This window comes from Pseudophryne corroboree, chromosome 3 (assembly GCF_028390025.1).
Source record: "Pseudophryne corroboree isolate aPseCor3 chromosome 3, aPseCor3.hap2, whole genome shotgun sequence".
Classification (NCBI taxonomy): Eukaryota; Metazoa; Chordata; class Amphibia; order Anura; family Myobatrachidae; genus Pseudophryne; species Pseudophryne corroboree.
The window spans coordinates 189322021-189345620 of NC_086446.1; the positions used below are offsets into that span (position 1 = coordinate 189322021).

At 46.4% G+C, this 23600-nt stretch overlaps 1 protein-coding gene across 1 annotated transcript in view; it reads left to right on the top strand.

The window, feature by feature from the left end:
• Window positions 1–23600, top strand: part of PPIF (peptidylprolyl isomerase F) — a 59233-nt gene that overhangs the window by 29065 nt on the left and 6568 nt on the right. The window contains exons 2-3 of the mRNA XM_063958725.1: window positions 15063–15093; window positions 23045–23133. Of these exons, the coding sequence (XP_063814795.1) occupies window positions 15063–15093; window positions 23045–23133 (120 nt within the window). The remainder of the gene's footprint in view (window positions 1–15062; window positions 15094–23044; window positions 23134–23600) is intronic.

Below are 23600 nucleotides of genomic sequence, written 5' to 3' on the forward strand. Positions count from 1 at the left end.
CGGTTACGTTTGACGGCATGGTGGTTGAACGCCGAATCCTAGCAAAAAAGGTGATTCCGGAAGAGGTCATCCCTACTTTAATAAAGGCTAGGAAGGAGGTGACGATAAAACATTACCACCGTATCTGGCGAAAGTATGTGTCTTGGTGTGAGACCAAGAATGCACCTACGGAAGATTTTCATCTGGGTCGTCTTCTACACTTCCTACAGACAGGAGTGGATATGGGCCTGAAATTAGGCTCTGTTAAGGTACAGATTTCTGCCCCCTCGATTTTCTTTCAGAAGGAATTGGCTTCTCTTCCAGAAGTCCAGACGTTTGTAAAGGGAGTGCAGCACATCCAGCCCCCTTTTGTGCCTTCAGTGGCACCATGGGACCTGAACGTAGTGTTGCAGTTCCTAAAATCACACTGGTTTGAACCGCTTAACAAGGTTGAGTTGAAATTTCTTACCTGGAAGGTGGTCATGTTGTTGGCCTTAGCATCAGCAAGGCGAGTGTCAGAATTGGCGGCTTTGTCACACAAGAGCCCCTACTTGATTTTTCATGTGGATCGAGCTGAATTGAGGACACGTCCGCAATTTTTGCCTAAAGTGGTTTCTTCATTCCATATGAATCAACCTATTGTGGTGCCTGTGGCTACAAGTGACCTGGAGGATTCCAGATCCCTGGACGTAGTCAGGGCCTTAAAGATTTATGTAGCCAGGACGTCTAGAATTAGGAAAACACAGGCTCTGTTTGTCCTGTATGCTGCTAATAAGATTGGCGCACCTGCTTCGAAGCAGACTATTGCTCACTGGATCTGTAATACGATTCAGCAGGCTCATTCTACGGCTGGATTGTCGGTACCAAATTCGGTTAAGGCCCATTCCACTAGGAAGGTGGGCTCTTCCTGGGCGGCTGCCCGAGGCGTCTCGGCATTGCAGCTTTGCCGAGCGGCGACTTGGTCGGGGTCAAACACTTTTTTGCTAAATTCTACAAGTTTGATACCCTGGCTGATAAGGACCTAGCGTTTGCTCAGTCAGTGCTGCAGAGTCATACGCACTCTCCCGCCCGATTGGATGCTTTGGTATAAACCCCATGGTCCTTACGGAGTCCCCAGCATCCTCTAGGACGCAAGAGAAAATAAGATTTTAAACCTACCGGTAAATCTATTTCTCCTAGTCCGTAGAGGATGCTGGGCGCCCGTCCCAGTGCGGAAACTCTGCAAGACTTGTATATAGTTGATGCTTACATAAGGGTGTTACAGTTGGAATCGGTCTTGGACCGTTACTGTTATTGTTCATACGGTTAACTGGTTATGTATGATTCAGGTTACATGGTATGATTGGTGTGGGCTGGTATGAATCTTGCCCTTGGATTTCTAAATCCTGCCTTGTATTGTCCATCTCCTGGGCACAGTTCTCTAACTGAGGTCTGGAGGAGGGGCATAGAGGGAGGAGCCAGTGCACACCCATAGTAAAAGTTCTTTTTAGGTGCCCTATCTCCTGCGGAGCCCGTCTATACCCCATGGTCCTTACGGAGTCCCCAGCATCCTCTACGGACTAGGAGAAATAGATTTACCGGTAGGTTTAAAATCTTATTTTTGTACTGAGCCGCTCTCCTGATTACGGCGAGGTCAAGAAACAAGTGGTTCAAATCGTTGTTTCTCTCTGACTGTTCTTCAACACAGGGAATAGCTGTTGTTCCCAACGACGCGGATGTCTGAGGTGGGTATCAGAGTAGATACTGAATGGTTGAGGTTCTATGTTTTCCTGTGGAAAGAGGTCTGAGGAACCAGCGTCAGATCAGATTTGCATGGACAATCCATCAATATGTTCCGTTGTTGAAGAAGATGGGTGCGGCCTAAGAGGCCTGTTCGGTGAGCAGGTCAAATGCCGGAGTGGTTTTCACTGGACCAGTTGAAAATGTGGTCCGGATCTCACCTGCACATGCACCGGAATATTATCCTAATGGCCAGGATATTGCTCCTGTGGTGTCTGCACAGTCTAACTTCCTAGAGCGACGAAGGTTCGGGATCCAGGATTAGATCCTGGTGTCCATGCATGCAGATTTCCGAGGCTGGGGAGCAGTCTTTCCAAGGGAAGTATTTCCAGAGGAAAAGGTCAAGCTCGGTGCTTGTTTGCAATAAGCTTTCTTGAATTAAGAGCTATTTTCAACGAACACATTCTTCGTGATCTGCCCGTGTTAATTCTGTCGGACGACTTGACAGCAGTGGCGTAAGTAAGCCGCTAGGGCAGAACAAGGAGCAAAGCGGCAATGGCAGAAGCCGAGAGTTTTCCGCTGGGCGGAAAGTCAGGTAAACGCTATGGTAGCAGTATTCGTCCCGGATGTAGACGACAGAGAAATTAATTTCCTCCGCAGACACGATCTCCATCTGGGAGGAATACAGTTATCGAAGTTTTCATAGAAGTGACAAGTCTTTGAGGTGCCTCAATGGGACATGTTGGCGTCTCGCCTTAACGAGAGACCTCAGGGATATTGTTCCAGGTCAGGGGACACTCAAGCTATGGCAGTGGACGCCCTCGTGACACATTGGGTGTTTTCAGTCGGTTTATGTGTCCCCTCCGCTTTCAATTTTTCTGAAGGGGATAAACGTAAGAAGAACAAAGGTTCAGACGATCCTCATTGTTCCGGTCTAAGTCAAGGAGGGCTTGGTATCCAGTTATTCAAGATTTACTCATAGAAGATCCCTGGCCTCTTCCTCTACGTGAGGAACTGTTAAAGCAAGATCCGGGAGTGTATCAAACTTACCGCGGCTGCGTTTGACAGAGTGGCGGTTGAACGCCATATCCTAGCCCGAAAGGGTATTCCCTATGAAGTCGTTTTCCACGCTTCTTCAGGCTAGAAAATAAGTAACGGCAAAGGCCTTACCACCGTATTTGGCGTAAGTATGTGTCTTGTGTGCATCCAAGAAGGCTCCTACGGAGGACTTTCAGCTGGGTCGTCTTCTCCATTCTTGGCAAGCAGGTGTGGAGGCAGGCCTAAAGTTACGCTCCATTTCAGTGCATTTTGGCCTTAAAAATTTTCTTTAAAAAAAAAAAAAAGATTGGCCACCTGTCCGGAAGTTCAGACTTTCGTGAAAGGAGTACTGCACATCCAACCTCCAGTTGTGCCCCATTGGCACCGTGGGACCTTGACATTGTGTTGCGGTTTCTTGTGTCACGCTGATTGGAACCTTTATGGAAGGTTGTGTTAAAATTTCTCTCTTGGAGAGTGGTCATGCTATTGACCTTGGCGTCCGCAAGGCGGGTGTGGGAAGTAGCGGCTTTGTCTCACAAGAGCCCCTGTTTGATCTTCCATGTGGATAGAGCGGAATTGAGAACTCTGATAATAGTTCTGCCAAAAGTGGTTTAGGTGTTTCGCAGAAACCAGCCTATGTTGATGCCTGTGGTTACTTAAGCATTGGCTGATTCAAAGTCTCTCGATGTCGTCAGGGCTTTGAATATTTAGGTCGCCAAATTGGCTCTGATTGGGGAAACAGAGGTTCTGTTTGTCCGGTCTGCTCCCAGCATGTTTGGGGCGCCTGCAGCTATGCAGTCTGTTGCACGCTGGATCTATGATACGATTCGGTGTGCTCGTTCTACGGCTGGATTGTCGTATTGAAGTCGGTGGAGACCCATTCTACTAGGTAGGTGGGCTCTTCTTGGGCGGATGCCCGAGTAGTCTCGGCGGTTCAACTTTGCCGAGCGGCCACTTGGTAGGGTTCAAACACTTTTTTGCTAAGCTCTACAAGTTTGATACCCTGGCTGATGGGGACCTCTTGTTTGCTCAATCGGTGCTGCAGAGTCGTCCGCACTCTCCCGCCCGGTCTGGAGCTTTGGTATAAACCCCATGGTCCTTACGGAGTCGCCAGCATCCTCTAGGACGTATGAGAAAATAGGATTTTAATACCTATTCTCTTAGTCCGTAGAGGATGCTGGGCGCCCGTCCCAGTGCGTACTGTCTGCAGATATGGTTACACTCTTGTGGTGGTTCTTTTCTGTCAGGCTGTTGCTGACAATGTTCATGGCATGCGGTATCTTATTATTGATTGGGTTGACACACAGGTTGTGTTACATATTTTTTCAGCAAGTGGCTGGTGTTCTATTGAATGCCACGTTCTGCGGTATGTTCGTGGTGTGAGCTGGTATGACACTCACCGTGTTTGAACAATAAATTCTTTCCTCGAAATGTCCTTCTCCCTGGGCACAGTTTTCTAACTGAGGTCTGGAGGAGGGGCATAGAGGGAGGAGCCAGTTCACACCCATTCAAAGTCTTATAGTGTGCCCATGTCTCCTGCGGATCCCTTCTATACCCCATGGTCCTTACGGAGTCCCCAGCATCCTCTACGGACTAAGAGAAAAGGATTTACCGGTAGGTATTAAAATATTATTATTATTATTATTTATTATTATATATTTTTTTTATGTTTGTTTGTTTTGGCCCAGCACCACAAGCTCTGCCAATACTAAGGAACTTGGATGTAATGTGTGTAAAACCTTGACACACTTCTGTTTGAACAACAAGTTTTAGCTTTAGTCGTTAAACTACAACAGTCTTGTAATTTTATTACCAAAGTGTGATGTATGTACATTATGTTGTGGATCATTTAAATTCCACTAGATTTCAGTACGGGATCCAATGTGTGTTAGAAAGCTTTAAAATTATATTGTGAAAGCTGCTGATTAGTTCTTTTATATATCCCTGTCATGCAAAGATTAGTACTTGCATTGATTAGGAGAATAAGTACTACCTACTCTGCCCTATTTATCCTGTAATATAATGTTTCTTGGCAATTTGAGGCCCTCAGCAATTTTTTCATGGCACCCTTAGGTCTAGGAAGTGTTACACTTTGCAGCTAATATAATGTGGCTCAACCAGAATGTCACTACTTGTAGCCAACAAACTACCATTCAACTTCCATTTCAGTATTGATGTGAGAACCAACCTGGACAACCCCTACCCTATTCAGTGTCACTAATAGAAAAGAAGGAATTGGTTTAATGCATGTCATGTAATCAGGGCCGGCACTAGGTGCACGGAGGGGGCACCGCACATAGCTCTGCATGGTAGGGGGCACTGTTGGCGGCACTTGTAAGTTATCTGTTTTAATTGCTTTCACTTGCATCTCGCCCCCCCCCCCTTTTTATTAATAAATAAATATATATATATATGTGTGTGTGTGTGTGTGTGTGTGTGTATGTATGTATGTATGTGTGTGTGTGTGTGTGTGTGTATATATATATATATATATATATATATATATATATATATATATATATATATATATATATATATATATACATATACACACACACACACACACACACACACACACACACACACACACACACACACACACACACACACACACACACACATATATATATATAATTTTAAGCCTGACATCTCCTGACCACCCGTCTCCTACCATGACCCCTTCTGTCACTAATACCTATACAGCATTCATTAACTCAACTTGAGATTCCTTTGTTTATTCAGTCACACTCTCCTTTATTACATTTCAAGATGATGACATATCTGTGATTCGAACTAATGCCTGTAGCACTGCAGTCAGACACTCTATTAAATGAGCTATCTTGCATATAAAGATGGATAATTCTAACTATTTGAAGCTTACCTTGTACTTTGAAAAAATGATCAGCATAAGATGATTTTTCGGGAGATAGGTGCGATAACCTTAGCCACGATCGCAGATTGCATTATGGCGACTAATTGGATACCCCCATTAGGGTTGTTTACAGTAATGTTACAATTTAGAAACAAAAAGCATTGCCTTTATATATAACTAGATGAATTGACATTACAATAGTTAGCTGTATAGACTGGGTGATGGCATGATGCTACACTAGTATCTACAGTACAATGTAAAGATGTGTCATGTGTGTATCCTTACTCTGCAATTAAGTAGATTACATAAGACTTGTCTGGCCCCATTCTGTTCTATAAAGGGAAGTATGCTTTAATCTTAGTGGTGTGTTAGGTCCCCCCTTTAAGGATTATTGTATATGAAGATTTTCTATAGACTTCTTCAGGAAGAATAATCCCAGTTGTATAAAGCGGTTTAAAAAGATGGGAAATGTGGTGTTTGTGTGTGGTGTGTTTTTTTTTTTTGTTTGTTTTTTTGTTAAATGTCATTATACATAATAGTTAAGTTTCTCTGTGTATTAGTTAAGTGAATTGTGCTTGATTTTGTGTTGTGTCCTTTTATGTGCTGTATCTGTATTTTGACTGGGTTTTCTTTTCATGTGTGAGACTGTAGTGCTGGGTAGGTACCTATACAGTTGTTGGGCCCAGGGTTGGATTAAGGCCTATGGGGGTCCCAGGGCACTTCAGACAGTGGGGCCCCTAATAAAGTGGCAGCAGATGAATTATCTCTCCTATCGATATCTAAAAATTGTATTTCTCCTCTAAGCAGCACACAACCTCCAGAGGCTCCACACATACTGCCAGGGATCCCTTTTCCTTCTACCCTGCGTCCAATCGTCTGGATCCTGACAGGGGGCACTATCTACTGCTGGTATACCGTTGAGGTAGGTGATTCCTCCTCTATGGGTGTCCACGACACCCATAGAGGGAGAATAGAACCTGTGGTGAGCGTAGCTTGCCACTGAGCCAACAAGTGGCTTCGTTTCACTCGCCGGCATTCCACCGCTCGCTATGCCGATGTCGGGATAGTGACATTAGGTATCCTGGGCGACGGGATTACATACCAAATCCACCTGCGTGCCCAGCCAATGATTGAGCCGCAGGCTGCTGCTTCATGCAATAATGGACAGCTGAGACGTTGCTCAGCTGCCCTGTACAGCTATGCGGCACCAGTGTAGTAGGGAGCACAGCACTGCAGAACGAATTGGATAAGAGAGCCGGTGGGTGGCAAGGGGGGGTACTTACCACCAGGGCTCTACACCTCCCCCCCCCCCCCCCAAAAAAAATCCAGCTCTGGTTGGGCTGATATCTGCTGATGGTCATGACAACTGTATAGGTGTGCATGCTAAAGCGTTAGCTGATAAACTGCTTAAAATGCTCCTGCTGCTGTCGGATCAAAGGTCGCATATTATGGGCGTTTTAATATTTAATCTGTCAACCTCCCAATCCCATACAGGACCAGATTCAAATGTTATCGCTGGTCCAGGCGAGCACCTGCCGGTAGCTATTCCAATGTTGCTGCCGATGGATGCGTGAAGTTAATCTCTGCTTGCTACCCCTAGAGGTAGCGAGTTGAAATGCAATGCGCACAAATGGGTCTTTTCACACTGGCACCTATTAGTTTTATTCTGGTTTAGGTGCTTTGCACGCCTAAACCCGCCTGGGTGCGGGCAATTAAAGATCAGCTGGCGATCTCCCGTCACTTTAGATGGGAGATTGGTTGCAATAAAACAATTGAATTTCCCCCACAGACTGAGTTACAGTATTTCTAGTTCAGCATGTACAGGGGTCACAGGGGATCATGTTTAAAACACTCCTGATCACCCGATTAGAGTGTACCAATCTAATCAGCCAAGTGACTGGCAAAGTGTGTACCGTAGACTTTAGAGACCGTGCAGTAAAGAACCACACAGTACATGAAGTCATCTATTGTAGTGAAAATGTTTATGTAGAAAACTTATACCCACACAAAATGACCGAAGTAAAACTGAATTGGTAACCCCCTAAGCCAGCAAATAATTTCCTTTCCTGACAGTCTTAATGCAAGAATAACCTTCAGGGCTTCTGGATTGCCCCCTCTTGCCAGTTTCCCTGGTTCTTGGTGTGTTGCTCCACTTGGCTGTATCCACATATTCACCACTAGCTTAGTTCAGGGGTGGGGAACCTTTGGACCTCCAGCTGTTGTTGGGCTACACATACCAGCATGCCCTGCCACTGTTTTGCTATTTGGCGGTGCTGAAACTGTTGCTGGGCATGCTGGGATGTGTAGTTCAACAACAGCTGGAGGGGCAGCAGGTTCCCCACCCCTGGCTTAGTTTTAGCTCCCTTCTCATGGCCACTGGAATGATCCGGAAATGGGGCTTGCCACTAACTTATTAATAGTGAGGCCACCATCCCTTTCAAATAACATCATTCGGTCACTGGCTTCCGTAGTAGCACTTAGCCCAAGAGTGAGGACAGGTAATTTTGGTTTCTGAATGATGCAATGATCTGTTTTTGTAACTTATTCTTGGGGAAAAATACAATGAGTAAAGTTGTGAAGGTTTCTCATACAAACAGCCAATACCTGTTGTCAGAATGTACGTGATAAATAGGCACAATTGCATTCTGTTACTCATCAAGGAATGTACTGGGAAGATGAAACATTACTTCATGTGACTGCCACCTTTTTATGAGCAACACCAAAACATGAGCTGTCATACATTCATATGCCCTCATAGGAATTCATTTTGAAGGGTGTTCTAACTTTAAAAAAAAAAAAAAAAGTGTAATCATATCTCTTGCGTTGAAGAGTAACCGCCAGACCAGAAGTTATTGGCTGATAATGTCATTCAAGTGTCCTGTATTGTTCATGTAGGAATCTGCCATAGCAGAGCTGTTTGCTGAAGGTGGTGCATCACACTTCCCTCTGTTTTTTGGTGGTGGTGGTGGTGTTAAATAAGATGCTGTGGAGTGACATCTCTCCTGGTAACCCATGACCTTGGTAGTTTTTATTGCCAATCGCTCACTCGCCTGGTTTGAACTGCAGTCACCTCTGTAGGGACTATGTAGCACATTAAGTTCCCGAATGAACATTGCACCAGCAAATATTAGCCTGTGAACTTGGCTTTTTATCTTAAAAAGGACTGTGACTCCACTGAGGCAACAAGCGACTTTTGTTTGCACTTAGAGCAGTCATTGTAGAAGTCTGCTGCTGCCAGATCCTCCTTTGCCAAGCCGACAATGCACTGATAGCAGCTACGATGCCTGCATTAGTCTTACATTTTCTATGGATCGATTGTAAGTGAAATGATTGTAATAAAATGTTTGCTCTTTAAGATCCACTCAGGCAAAACAAGCAGTGGAATATACAGTATCATTTCTGTCCTATGTGTATCATACATATGCAGGAAGCTGTTGGACAGGAAATCATGTGCTGACGTGTTGCAGAATTCTCCCTTATTAAGTAGACTGTGTCCACGTGCACTGGTGGCAGTTAACTACAAAGCAGCATGTACATGGTGCATCATGTTTCTGTGGCCAATATTAATACATGGCCCATAAACTGATCACCTACATGTCTAAATAGTTTTCCTGAACTCTTATAGCTCACTTATAAATATAAACTGTGGATTGTGTGTTTTTGTTTATTTTTGTGGTTTATTTTAGCCAGTAAAGTAATTACATTTCTCTAACGTCCTAAGTGGATGCTGGGACTCCGTAAGGACCATGGGGAATAGCGGCTCCGCAGGAGACAGGGCACAAAATAAAAGCTTGAGATATCAGGTGGTGTGCACTGGCTCCTCCCCCTATGACCCTCCTCCAAGCCAGTTAGATTTTTGTGCCCGGCCGAGAAGGGTGCAAACTAGGTAGCTCTCCAGAGCTGCTTAAAATAAAAGTTTAGTTAGGTTTTTTTTATTTTCAGTGAGTCCTGCTGGCAACAGGCTCACTGCATCGTGGGACTAAGGGGAGAAGAAGCGAACTCACCTGAGTGCAGAGTGGATTGGGCTTCTTAGGCTACTGGACGTTAGCTCCAGAGGGACGATCACAGGTTCAGCCTGGATGGGTCACCGGAGCCGCGCCGCCGTCCCCCTTACAGAGCCAGAAGAGACGAAGGTCCGGTGAAAGCGGCGGCAGAAGACATCCTGTCTTCAAGACTAAGGTAGCGCACAGCACCGCAGCTGTGCGCCATTGCTCTCAGCACACTTCACACTCCGGTCACTGAGGGTGCAGGGCGCTGGGGGGGAGCGCCCTGAGACGCAATATAACACACATATACCTTAGCTGGCAAAAGGAATACATCACATATAGCTCCAGGGCTATATGGATGTATTTTTTCCCCTGCCATTTTACACAAAAAAGCGGGAGTTAAGGACGTCGTGAAGGGGCGGGGCCTATCTCCTCAGCACACTGGCGCCATTATTCCCTCACAGCTCCGCTGGAAGGACGGCTCCCTGATTCTCCCCTGCAGTACTGCATCTGATTCAGGGTAAAAAAGAGAAGGGGGGGCATTTTGGCAGCAAATAACTAGATTAACAGCAGCTATAAGGGATTAACACTTATATAAGGTTATCCCTGTATATATATATATATATATAGCGCTGGGTGTGTGCTGGCAGACTCTCCCTCTGTCTCTCCAAAGGGCTAAGTGGGGTCCTGTCCTCTATCAGAGCATTCCCGGTGTGTGTGCTGTGTGTCGGTACGCGTGTGTCGACATGTATGAGGAGGAAAATGAGGTGGAGGCGGAGCAGTTGCCTGTGTTAGTGATGTCACCCCCTAGGGAGTCGACACCTGACTGGATGATTGTGTTTAAGCAATTAAGTGATAATGTCAGCAATTTACAAAAAACTGTTGACGACATGAGAAAGCCGGCAAATCAATTAGTGCCTGTTCAGGCGTCTCAGACACCCTCAGGGGCCCTAAAACGGCCGCTACCTCAGTGGGTCGACACGGATCCAGATACAGATACTGAATCTAGTGTCGACGGTGACGAGACAAACGTAATGTCCAGTAGGGCCACACGTTACATGATCACGGCAATGAAAGAGGCATTAAACCTTTCTGACACTACAAATACCTCAAAGGCGGGTATTATGTGGGGTGTGAAAAAACTGCCAATAGTTTTTCCTGAGTCTGAGGAAATAAATGAGGTGTGTGATAAAGCGTGGGTTTCCCCCGATAAAAAACAGCTAATTTCTAATAAGTTATTAGCACTATACCCTTTCCCGCCAGAGGTTAGGGCACGGTGGGAAACACCCCCTAGGGTAGATAAGGCGCTCACACGTTTATCTAAACAAGTAGCGTTACCGTCCCCTGATACGGCCACCCTCAAAGAACCAGCTGATAGGAGGCTGGAAAATATCCTGAAAAGTATATACACACATACTGGTGTTATACTGCGACCAGCAATCGCATCAGCCTGGATGTGCAGTGCTGGAGTCGCATGGGCGGATTCCCTGACTGAGAATATTGATACCCTGGATAGGGACAATATTCTGTTAACTATAGAACATTTAAAGGATGCATTGCTATATATGCGTGATGCGCAGAGGGATATTTGTACCCTGGCATCAAGAGTAAGCGCAATGTCCATCTCTGCCAGAAGAGCATTATGGACCAGACAGTGGTCAGGGGACGCAGATTCCAAACGGCACATGGAAGTATTGCCATATAAGGGGGAGGAGTTATTTGGGGCTGGTCTAACAGACCTGGTGGCCACGGCAACGGCTGGAAAATCCACCTTTTTACCCCAGGTTACTTCACATCAACAGAAAAAGACAGTCTTTTCAAACTCAGTCCTTTCGTTCCCATAAGTACAAGCGAGCAAAAGGTCACTCTTTTCTGCCCAAGGGCAGAGGAAGAGGAAAAAGGCAGCACCATGCAGCCGCTTCCCAGGAGCAGAAGCCCTCCCCTGCTTCTGCCAAGTCTTCAGCATGACGCTGGGGCTTTACAAGCAGACTCAGACACGGTGGGGGCCCGTCTCAAGTATTTCAACGCGCAGTGGGCTCACTCGCAAGTGGATCCCTGGATTCTACAGGTAGTATCACAGGGGTACAAACTGGAATTCGAGGCGTTTCCTCCTCATCGGTTCCTGAAGTCTGCTTTACCAAAGTCTCCCTCCGACAGGGAGGCAGTTCTGGAAGCCATTCACAAGCTGTACTCCCAGCAGGTGATAATCAAGGTACCCCTCTTACAACAGGGGAAGGGGTATTATTCCACACTATTTGTGGTACCGAAGCCGGACGGCTCGGTGAGACCAATATTAAATCTAAAATCTTTGAACACTTACATAAAAAGGTTCAAATTCAAGATGGAGTCACTCAGAGCGGTGATAGCGAACCTGGAAGAGGGGGACTATATGGTGTCGCTGGACATCAAGGATGCTTATCTCCACGTCCCAATATATCCTTCTCACCAAGGGTACCTCAGGTTTGTAGTACAAAACTGCGTTTGGATTGTCCACGGCGCCTCGGGTCTTTACCAAGGTAATGGCCGAAATGATGATTCTTCTACGAAGAAAAGGCATCTTAATTATCCCTTACTTGGACGATCTCCTGATAAGGGCAAGAACCAAGGAACAGTTAGAAGTCGGAGTGGCACTATCTCAGGTAGTGCTAAGTCAGCACGGATGGATTCTAAATATTCCAAAATCGCAGCTGATTCCAACGACACGTCTACTGTTCTTAGGAATGATTCTGGACACAGTCCAGAAGAAGGTGTTTCTCCCGGAGGAGAAGGCCAGGGAGTTATCCGAGCTAGTCAGGAACCTCCTAAAACCAGGACAGGTCTCAGTGCATCAGTGCACAAGGGTCCTGGGAAAAATGGTGGCTTCTTACGAAGCGATTCCATTTGGAAGATTCCATGCAAGAACTTTTCAGTGGGATCTACTGGGAAAATGGTCCGGATCGCATCTTCAGATGCATCAACGGATAACCCTGTCGCCAAGGACAAGGGTGTCTCTCCTGTGGTGGCTTCAGAGGGCTCATCTACTAGAGGGCCGCAGATTTGGCATTCAGGATTGGATCCTGGTAACCACGGATGCCAGCCTGAGAGGCTGGGGAGCAGTCACACAGGGAAGGAATTTCCAGGGCTTGTGGTCAAGCATGGAAACATCTCTTCATATAAACATTCTAGAACTAAGGGCCATTTACAATGCCTTAATTCAAGCAAAACCTCTGCTTCAGGGTCAGGCGGTGTTGATCCAGTCGGACAACATCACGTCAGTCGCCCACATAAACAGACAGGGCGGCACGAGAAGCAGGAGGGCAATGGCAGAAACTGCAAGGATTCTTCGCTGGGCGGAAAATCATGTGATAGCACTGTCAGCAGTGTTCATTCCGGGAGTGGACAACTGGGAAGCAGACTTCCTCAGCAGACACGACCTTCACCCGGGAGAGTGGGGACTTCACCCAGAAGTCTTCCACCAAATTGTAAACCGTTGGGAAAGACCAAAGGTGGACATGATGGCGTCACGTCTAAACAAAAAACTGGACAGATATTGCGCCAGGTCAAGGGACCCTCAGGCAATAGCAGTGGACGCTCTGGTAACGCCGTGGGTGTACCAGTCAGTGTATGTATTCCCTCCTCTGCCCCTCATACCGAAAGTATTGAGAATCATAAGAAGGAGAGGAGTAAGAACTATACTCGTGGTTCCGGATTGGCCAAGAAGGTCTTGGTACCCGGAACTTCAAGAGATGCTCACGAACGAACCGTGGCCTCTACCTCTAAGACAGGACCTGCTACTGCAGGGGCCTTGTCTGTTCCAAGACTTACCGCGGCTGCGTTTGACGGCATGGCGGTTGAACGCCGGATCCTGAAGGACAAGGGCATTCCAGAAGAAGTCATCCCTACTCTGGTAAAAGCCAGAAAGGAAGTAACCGCAAAACATTATCACCGCATTTGGCGTAAATATGTTGCGTGGTGTGAGGCCAAGAAGGCCCCTACACAGGAATTTCAACTGGGTCGTTTCTTGCATTTCCTGCAAACAGGACTGTCTATGGGCCTAAAATTAGGGTCCATTAAGGTTCAAATTTCGGCCCTGTCGATATTCTTCCAGAAAGAACTGGCTTCAGTACCTGAAGTTCAGACATTTGTGAAAGGGGTGCTGCACATACAGCCTCCTTTTGTGCCTCCAGTGGCACCTTGGGATCTCAATGTTGTGTTGAGATTTCTAAAATCACACTGGTTTGAACCATTGTCTACGGTAGATTTAAAATATCTCACGTGGAAGGTGTCGATGCTGTTGGCCTTGGCTTCAGCTAGGCGTGTGTCAGAATTGGCGGCTTTATCATGTAAAAGCCCTTACCTAAATTTTCATTCTGACAGGGCGGAATTGAGGGCTCGTCCTCAATTTCTACCTAAGGTGGTTTCTGCATTTCACATGAACCAACCTATTGTGGTACCTGCGGCTACTAGGGACTTAGAGGACTCTAAGTTGCTGGACGTTGTCAGGGCCTTGAAAATATGTTTCCAGGACGGCTGGAGTCAGGAAAACTGACTCGCTGTTTATCCTGTATGCACCCAACAAGCTGGGTGCTCCTGCTTCAAAGCAGACGATTGCTCGTTGGATTTGTAGTACAATTCAGCTTGCACATTCCGTGGCAGGATTGCCACAGCCAAAATCAGTAAAAGCCCATTCCACAAGGAAAGTGGGCTCATCTTGGGCGGCTGCCCGAGGGGTCTCGGCTTTACAACTTTGCCGAGCAGCTACTTGGTCAGGGGCAAACACGTTTGCTAAATTCTACAAATTTGATACCCTGGCTGAGGAGGACCTGGAGTTCTCTCATTCGGTGCTGCAGAGTCATCCGCACTCTCCCGCCCGTTTGGGAGCTTTGGTATAATCCCCATGGTCCTTACGGAGTCCCAGCATCCACTTAGGACGTTAGAGAAAATAAGATTTTACTTACCGATAAATCTATTTCTCGTAGTCCGTAGTGGATGCTGGGCGCCCATCCCTAGTGCGGATTGTCTGCAATACTTGTATATAGTTATTGTTACAAAAAATTCGGGTTATTATTGTTGAGCCATCCTTTCAGAGGCTCCTTTAAATTTATCATACTGTTAACTGGGTTCAGATCACGAGTTGTACGGTGTGATTGGTGTGGCTGGTATGAGTCTTACCCGGGATTCAATATCCTTCCTTATTATGTACGCTCGTCCGGGCACAGTATCCTAACTGGCTTGGAGGAGGGTCATAGGGGGAGGAGCCAGTGCACACCACCTGATATCTCAAGCTTTTATTTTGTGCCCTGTCTCCTGCGGAGCCGCTATTCCCCATGGTCCTTACGGAGTCCCAGCATCCACTACGGACTACGAGAAATAGATTTATCGGTAAGTAAAATCTTATTTTCTAATGTAATCGACTCTCTTGCATACACCACTACTCCACCCCTACTCAAATCTTATGTTTTTTTGTTTGTTCTTTGTTTTTCTTGCAGTTGAAAGCAGATGTGGTGCCTAAAACTGCTGGTAAGTATTGTGAAACTATTAGTTTTCAGAATGTTGTATATGAAGTTAAGAGGTCATTGAACTCCTGACATACAGAGCTTAATACAGTTCCCTGTAAATTCAATTATAGTGCTCATTCACTGCATTGGTCACTAGCTTGAAAAAAAAACATACTGTATTAAACTTCTAGTACATTTCAAAATGATCAGAAAATATATATATCACTTTTAAACCGGGACACTCCAAAATTACACCGGTTCTGTTGCTGGCTTGACTTCAAGCCTGCATTTCGCCTGGCTTTAATCTGCGCCAGAACCTGTGTATTTCATGTGTGCTGCACATTGTGATGAAAAGGACCTGCATGTCCTTGTAATGTTAATGAGCATGTTGCATGACTTGATTTAAAGATGCCTTCGTGAAAATGGATGAGTGCAGCGCTCTGGGTTCCTAGTGTTTGAGGGGGAACCTCACCGTAAGCATCCTACAAAGAGAAGGCACCATTGAGTGTCAAACCATGTGTTTTGTTTCACATGACATGAAGTGCCATAGTAGTTTATTCTAACAAATGTTGATATAAAATACATTTTTGTGACTGAATCAGAATTGAAATTGAAAAAAATAAAATAAAAAAATCGGCAAACTTGAACCGTCGCAAAACCATGCTGCGCTGCAAGTGGGGCAGTTTAAAAAAAAAAAAAAAAGTGCAGAGATTTAGGCGGTTTATTTACAAAGCATCTGCACTTCTGATCATGTTTCTGATTGATTATTTAAAAGGACAGTGCTTTTAGAAGCAAAGACCTGGCTAGCATAAGCATTGCCATTTGAAATATATGGCATAAACGTTTTAAGAAACCCTGGGTTCTTCGTAAATAAACTTCTAAGATTTGGCATGTTCTAGCTGACCCTTGAATCAAGGTGTAAAATAATACCACTTTCTCTAACGTCCTAGTGGATGCTGGGGACTCCGTAAGGACCATGGGGAATAGACGGGCTCCGCAGGAGACTGGGCACTCTTAAAGAATTAGTACTACTGGTGTGCACTGGCTCCTCCCTCTATGCCCCTCCTCCAGACCTCAGTTAGAATCTGTGCCCGGACCGAGCTGGGTGCATTTTAGTGAGCTCTCCTGAGCTTGCTATTAAAGTATTTTAGTTAGGTTTTTTTATTTTAGTTAGGTTTTTTATTTTCAGAGAGCTTCTGCTGGCAACAGAGTCTCTGCTACGTGGGACTGAGGGGAGAGAAGCAAACCTACTAACTGCGGCTAGGTTGCGCTTCTTAGGCTACTGGACACCATTAGCTCCAGAGGGATCGAACACAGGAACTTAACCTTGGTCGTCCGTTCCCGGAGCCGCGCCGCCGCCCCCCTCGCAGAGCCAGAAGACAGAAGCCGGCGAGTGAAGCAAGAAGACGTCAAAATCGGTGGCAGAATACTCCCGTCTTCAGATGAGGTAGCGCACAGCACTGCAGCTGTGCGCCATTGCGCCCACACTAACCCACACACTCCGGTCACTGTATGGTGCATGGGGGGGGGGGGCCCTGGGCAAGCAATTGAGTGCCTCCTGGCAAAAAGCAGCATATATACAGCTGGGCACTGTATATATGCATGAGCCCCCGCCATTTTTTGCACCAAATCGCGGGACAGAAGCCCGCCGCTGAGGGGGCGGGGCTTCTTCCTCAGCACTCACCAGCGCCATTTTCTCTCCACAGCTCCGCTAAGAGGAAGCTCCCCAGGCTCTCCCCTGCAGACTCACGGTAGAAAGAGGGGGGGCACATAAATTTAGCGCATTAATCATATATACAGCAGCTACTGGGTAAACACTAAGTTACTGTGTGATTCCTGGGTTATATAGCGCTGGGGTGTGTGCTGGCATACTCTCTTTCTCTCTTCTCTCTTCTCCTTTCTCTCTTTCTCTCTTTCTCTCTCTTTCTCTCTTTCTCTCTTTTTCTCTTTTCTCTTTTTCTCTTTTTTTCTCTTTTTCCTCTTTTTCTCTTTTTCTCTTTTTCTCTTTTTCTCTTTTTTCTCTTTTTCCTCTTTTTCTCTTTTTCTCTTTTTCTCTTTTTCTCTTTTCTTCTCTTTTTCTCTTTTTCTCTTTTTCTCTTTTTCTCTTTTTCTCTTTTTCTCTTTTTCTCTTTTTCTCTTTTTCTCTTTTTTCTCTTTTTCTCCTCTTTTTCTCTTTTTCTCTTTCTCTCTTTCTCTCTTTCTCTTTCTTCTCCACCCCCCCCCCCCCCCCCCCCCCCCCCAAAAGGCCTTGTAGGGGTCCTGTCCTCATATAGAGCATCCCCTGTGTGTGTGGGTACGCTTGTGTCGACATGTTTGACGAGGAGGGCTATGTGGAGGCAGAGCAGGTGCAGATGAATGAGGTGTCTCCGCCGACGGCGCTGACACCTGATTGGATGGATATGTGGAAGGTGTTAAATGATAATGTAAACTCCTTGCATAAATGGTTGGATAAAGCAGAAGCCTTGGGACAGTCGGGGTCTCAGCCCATGCCTGATCCCACAGCGCAGAGGCCGTCAGGGTCTCGGAAGCGCCCACTATGCCAAATTGTTGACACGGATATCGACACGGATTCTGACTCCAGTGTCGATGGCGATGAGGCATAATTACAGCCTAAAATGGCTAAAGCAATCCGCTACATGATTTATAGCAATGAAAGATGTTGCTTATGGCGTACCCTTTCCCGCCAACGGACAGGATGCGCTGGGAATCCTCCCCTAGGGTAGACACAGCTCTCACGCGCTTATCTAAGAAGGTGGCCCTGCCGTCACAGGATACGGCCTCCCTAAAGGATCCTGCGGATAGGAAGCAGGAAGGTATCCTGAAGTCTGTTTATACACATTCAGGTACCTTACTAAGGCCGGCAATTGCGTCGGCCTGGATGTGTAGTGCTGTAGCAGCATGGACATGATACTCTGTCTGAGGAACTGGATACCTTGGACAAGGATACTATTTTACTGACCCTGGGGCATATAAAAGACGCTGTCCTATATATGAGGGATGCCCAGAGGGACATTTGCCTACTGGGCTCTAGAGTAAATGCAATGTCGATTTCTGCCAGAAGGGTCCTGTGGACTCTGCAATGGACAGGTGATGCCGACTCTAAAAAACACATGGAGGTTTTACCTTATAAGGGTGAGGAATTGTTTGGGGACGGTCTCTCGGACCTAGTTTCCACAGCTACGGCTGGGAAGTCCAATTTTTTGCCATATATTCCCTCACAGCCTAAGAAAGCACCGTATTACCAAATGCAGTCTTTTTGTTCGCAAGAAAGTCAGAGGTGCATCCTTTCTTGCTAGAGGTAGGGGTAGAGGAAAGAAGCTGCACCATACAGCTAGTTCCCAGGAACAGAAGTCCTCCCCGGCTTCCACTAAATCCACCGCATGACGCTGGGGCTCCACAGGTGGAGCCAGGAGCGGTGGGGGCACGTCTCCGAAATTTCAGCCACCAGGGGGTTCGCTCACAGGTGGATCCCTGGGCTATACAGATTGTGTCTCAGGGATACATGCTGGAATTCGAAGTGATGCCCCCTCACCGTTACCTCAAATCAACCCTGCCAGCTTCCCCCATGGAAAGGGAGTTAGTGTTAGCGGCAATTCACAAGTTATATCTCCAGCAGGTGGTGGTAAAGGTTCCCCTCCAACAGGGAAAGGGTTACTATTCCACAATGTTTGTGGTACCGAAACCGGACGGTTTGGTCAGACCCATATTGAATTTAAAGTCCCTGAACATTTATCTGAAAAGATTCAAGTTCAAAATGGAATCACTCAGAGCGGTCATTGCAAGCCTGGAAGAGGAGGATTTTATGGTGTCTCTGGACATCAAGGATGCTTACTTGCATGTCCCCGTTTATCCACCTCATCAGGAGTACCTCAGGTTTGTGGTACAGGACTGTCATTACCAATTCCAGACGTTGCCGTTTGGTCTGTCCACGGTACCGAGAATATTTACCAAGGTAATGGCGGAAATGATGGTGCTCCTTCGAAAGCAAGGAGTTACAATTATCCCATACTTGGACGATCTCCTCATAAAGGTGAGGTCCAGAGAGCAGTTGCTGATCAGTGTAGCACACTCTCAGGAAGTGTTGCAACGGCACGGCTGGATTCTGAATATTCCAAAGTCGCAGCTGATTCCTACGACGCGTCTGCCCTTCCTGGGCATGATTCTGGACACAGACCAGAAGAAGGTGTTTCTCCCGGCGGAGAAGGCTCAGGAGCTCGTGACTCTGGTCAGAGACCTCCTAAAACCAAAACAGGTGTCGGTGCATCACTGCACGCGAGTCCTGGGAAAGATGGTGGCATCATACGAAGCCATTCCCTTCGGCAAGTTCCATGCGAGGGTCTTTCAGTGGGATCTGTTGGACAAGTGGTCCGGATCACATCTTCAGATGCATCGGCTGATCACCCTATCCCCCAGGACCAGGGTGTCTCTTCTGTGGTGGCTGCAGAGTGCTCACCTTCTCGAGGGCCGCAGGTTCGGCATACAGGACTGGGTCCTTGTGACCACGGATGCAAGCCTCCGAGGATGGGGGGCAGTCACTCAGGGAAGAAACTTCCAAGGGCTGTGGTCAAGTCAGGAGGCTTGTCTGCACATCAATATCCTGGAATTAAGGGCCATATACAACGCCCTGAGTCAAGCGGAGCCTCTGCTTCGCAACCAACTGGTGCTGATTCAGTCAGACAACATCACCGCAGTGGCTCATGTAAACCGCCAGGGCAGCACAAGAAGCAGGGTGGCGATGGCGGAAGCCACCAGGATTCTTCGTTGGGCGGAGAATCACGTGCAAGCACTGTCAGCAGTGTTCATTCCGGGAGTGGACAATTGGGAAGCAGACTTCCTCAGCAGGCACGACCTCCACCCGGGAGAGTGGGGACTTCATCAAGAAGTCTTCACGCTGATTGCAAATCGATGAACTGCCACAGGTGGACATGATGGCGTCCTGCCTCAACAAAAAGCTAAAAAGGTATTGCGCCAGGTCAAGGGACCCTCAGGCGATAGCTGTGTACGCACTAGTAACACTGTGGGTGTTCCGGTCGGTCTATGTGTTTCCTCCTCTTCCTCTCATACCCAAGGTGCTGAGAATCATAAGAAAAAGAGGAGTGAGAACAATACTCATTGTTCCGGATTGGCCAAGAAGGGCTTGGTACCCGGAACTGCAAGAAATGCTCACAGAGGACCCATGGCCTCTGCCTCTCAGACAGGACCTGTTGCAACAGGGGCCCTGTCTGTTCCAAGACTTACCGCGGCTGCGTTTGACAGCATGGCGGTTGAACGCAGGATCCTAGCGGAAAAAGGAATTCCGGAAGAAGTTATTCCTACGCTAATAAAGGCTAGGAAGGATGTGACAGCAAAGCACTATATCACCGTATATGGCGAAAATATGTTGCTTGGCGTGAGGTCAGGAAGGCCCCTACAGAGGAATTCCAGCTGGGCCGGTTCCTGCACTTCCTACAGTCCGGAGTGACTATGGGCTTAAAATTGGGGTCCAAAAAGGTCCAGATTTCAGCCCTATCCATTTTCTTTCAGAAAGAACTGGCTTCTCTTCCTGAGGTTCAGACGTTTGTGAAGGGAGTGCTGCATATTCAGCCCCCTTTTTGTGCCACCAGTGGCACCTTGGGATCTCAACGTGGTGTTGGGTTTCCTGAAATCTCACTGGTTTGAGCCACTTAAGAACGTGGAGCTGAAGTATCTCACGTGGAAAGTGGTCATGCTATTGGCCTTAGCTTCGGCTAGGCGTATGTCTGGTTTTCCATATGGACAGGGCAGAATTACGGACTCGTCCGCAATTTCTGCCGAAGGTGGTGTCATCTTTTCATTTGAACCAACCTATTGTGGTGCCTGCGGCTACTCGTGACTTGGAGGATTCCAAGTTGCTTGATGTAGTCAGGGCTTTGAAGATTTATGTAGCCAGAACGGCTGGAGTTAGGAAAACTGACTCGCTGTTTATACTATATGCATCCAACAAGCTGGGTGCTCCTGCTTCAAAGCAGACTATTGCGCGCTGGATCTGTAAAACGATTCAGCAGGCTCATTCTGCGGCTGGATTGCCGCATCCAAGATCGGTAAAGGCCCATTCCACAAGGAAAGTGGGCTCTTCTTGGGCGGCTGCCCGAGGGGTCTCGGCATTACAGCTTTGCCGAGCAGCTACTTGGTCGGGTTCAAACACCTTTGCAAAATTCTATAAGTTTGATACCCTGGCTGAGGAGGACCTTGTGTTTGCCCATTCGGTGCTGCAGAGTCATCCGCACTCTCCCGCCCGTTTGGGAGCTTTGGTATAATCCCCATGGTCCTTACGGAGTCCCCAGCATCCACTAGGACATTAGAGAAAATAAGATTTTACTCACCGGTAAATCTATTTCTCGTAGTCCGTATTGGATGCTGGACGCCCGTCCCAAGTGCGGACTTTCTGCAATACGTGTATATAGTTATTTCTTAATAAAGGGTTATGTTATGTTGGCATCTGTTAGTGATGCTCTGTTGTTGTTCGTACTGTTAACTGGGTATGTTATCACAAGTTATACGGTGTGATTGGTGTGGCTGGTATGAGTCTTACCCTGGATTCCAAAATCCTTTCCTTGTAATGTCAGCTCTTCCGGGCACAGTTTCCTTAACTGAGGTCTGGAGGAGGGGCATAGAGGGAGGAGCCAATGCACACCAGTAGTACTAATTCTTTTTTAGAGTGCCCAGTCTCCTGCGGAGCCCGTCTATTCCCCATGGTCCTTACGGAGTCCCCAGCATCCACTACGGACTACGAGAAATAGATTTACCGGTGAGTAAAATCTTATTTTCAGATCGCAAATGCCAGGTCGCACCCGGGAATTGGAAACTGGTCCTTCCCGGGTGCGACTCGACATTGGAACTGGAGAACTGGCTTCCCGACCCGGCAGTATGCTGGGATGGGTGCGGAGGCGGCGCTGGGAGATGAGATCATCTCCTCGCCACCTCTCCCTATGCTGTGAACGGGTACCGGGTCACATCGACCCGGGTAACCCGTTCACACTGCACCTGACATGGGAATAACCCTTTATTCCCGGGCTGAATTACCGGGTCTGGTGACCCAGGTATTCGGCAGTGACCCTTTCACACTGCACAGCGAACCCGCATCGACCCGGCAATAATACCGGATTTATATCGGGTTATTTGTGCGGTCTGAAAGGGGTATAACTGTCCAGCATTTGTAGGCTGCATTCAAAAGCAGCCAGAATTTACCCTGCATGAGGAGTAAAAAAAAATAAAAAAATAAAAAATTGTAGTTGGACAAGGTGAGGCAAAAAAAACCTCCCAGATTTTGAAGGCTTACAGAAAAGGCATGGTGAATCCTAATCAAAATTTTAGTACATAATCTAAAAGCGCCTGGAATACAGTTTATTATGATACCTGTATTGTCATTTCTTGGCGCGTAGCAGCCTTCAGTTCATTAATGGTTCTTGGTGGATGTTTGTAGATGATCCCATTGGCTGTGTAGAGGCCTCTCATGAAGCTGATGAGGATTGTTTTTTGCCCAGTAATGAAAATTCTGCTTTTAAGCTTAGCCAGACAACGCTTCACCAAGAAGTTGCAGCAATAATGCCCAGAAATGACCCACCTAGTGATGCAAAACTTAAGAATACGTCTTCAAATGTGTATCATGAATAAAGGCCACCATCTGGACGATATCCAAATTAAAACCAATTAAAAATATACTATTCCATACACTTTTCTAGATTCTGTACTAACATTTTGAATAGTATTTACCTTGCCTTTTTTTTGTTAACCTTTAAAATGTTGGAGTGTTTTGTTTGTGGGCTTGTTTTTTTTATCTCGCCTCTTATTTGCACCCCTTGAATTGCAACATGGTTTTTGTCCAGGTGCAAACTTGCTACATCTTCTTCTTTTTGCTTTTTTTTTTTTTAGTGTATAAAGTTGATCATGTTTATATTAAGTATCTATAATGTTTTGGCAAAAACGGAGTATTTTTATCTTTCCCTTTTTTATAGAAAATTTCCGATCGCTATGCACTGCTGAAAAGGGGTCTGGTTATAAAGGATCCACGTTCCACAGAATAATTCAGAATTTTATGTGCCAGGTATGTTTCTCTCACAGTCACCTCTTGCCTGTCTTGCCTCTGTGCTCAAATAAAAAAAAAACAAAGGTGCTTATTTATATGGTATAATTACATGGTGTAGTTAGGAGACAAGACCTAGAATAGAGTAATTTATGTTAGTTAGGTGTCGGAGGGCTACCTGAATCAAGTATAAATATATAGAATGATCTTACAACTGAGCTTATACACAAATGTGCCTATCTCCCTACACATAAACTACAGGGGTTTATGTACACTTTTCTGAAATGTAGCCCTGTCTTGATAAATATATCTGGACTGCATAGACAAAACCATTTTTTTTTTTTTCCTTTTCTTTTTTGGTTTCTTTATCCTATGCTATATGCTAGAATGGCATACATAGGATACGTTGTCTGTGACCATTTTCACTTTGGCAGCACCTATGTTCACACTACAGATGTGTCCTCGTACATCATTGCTGCAGTCACGCC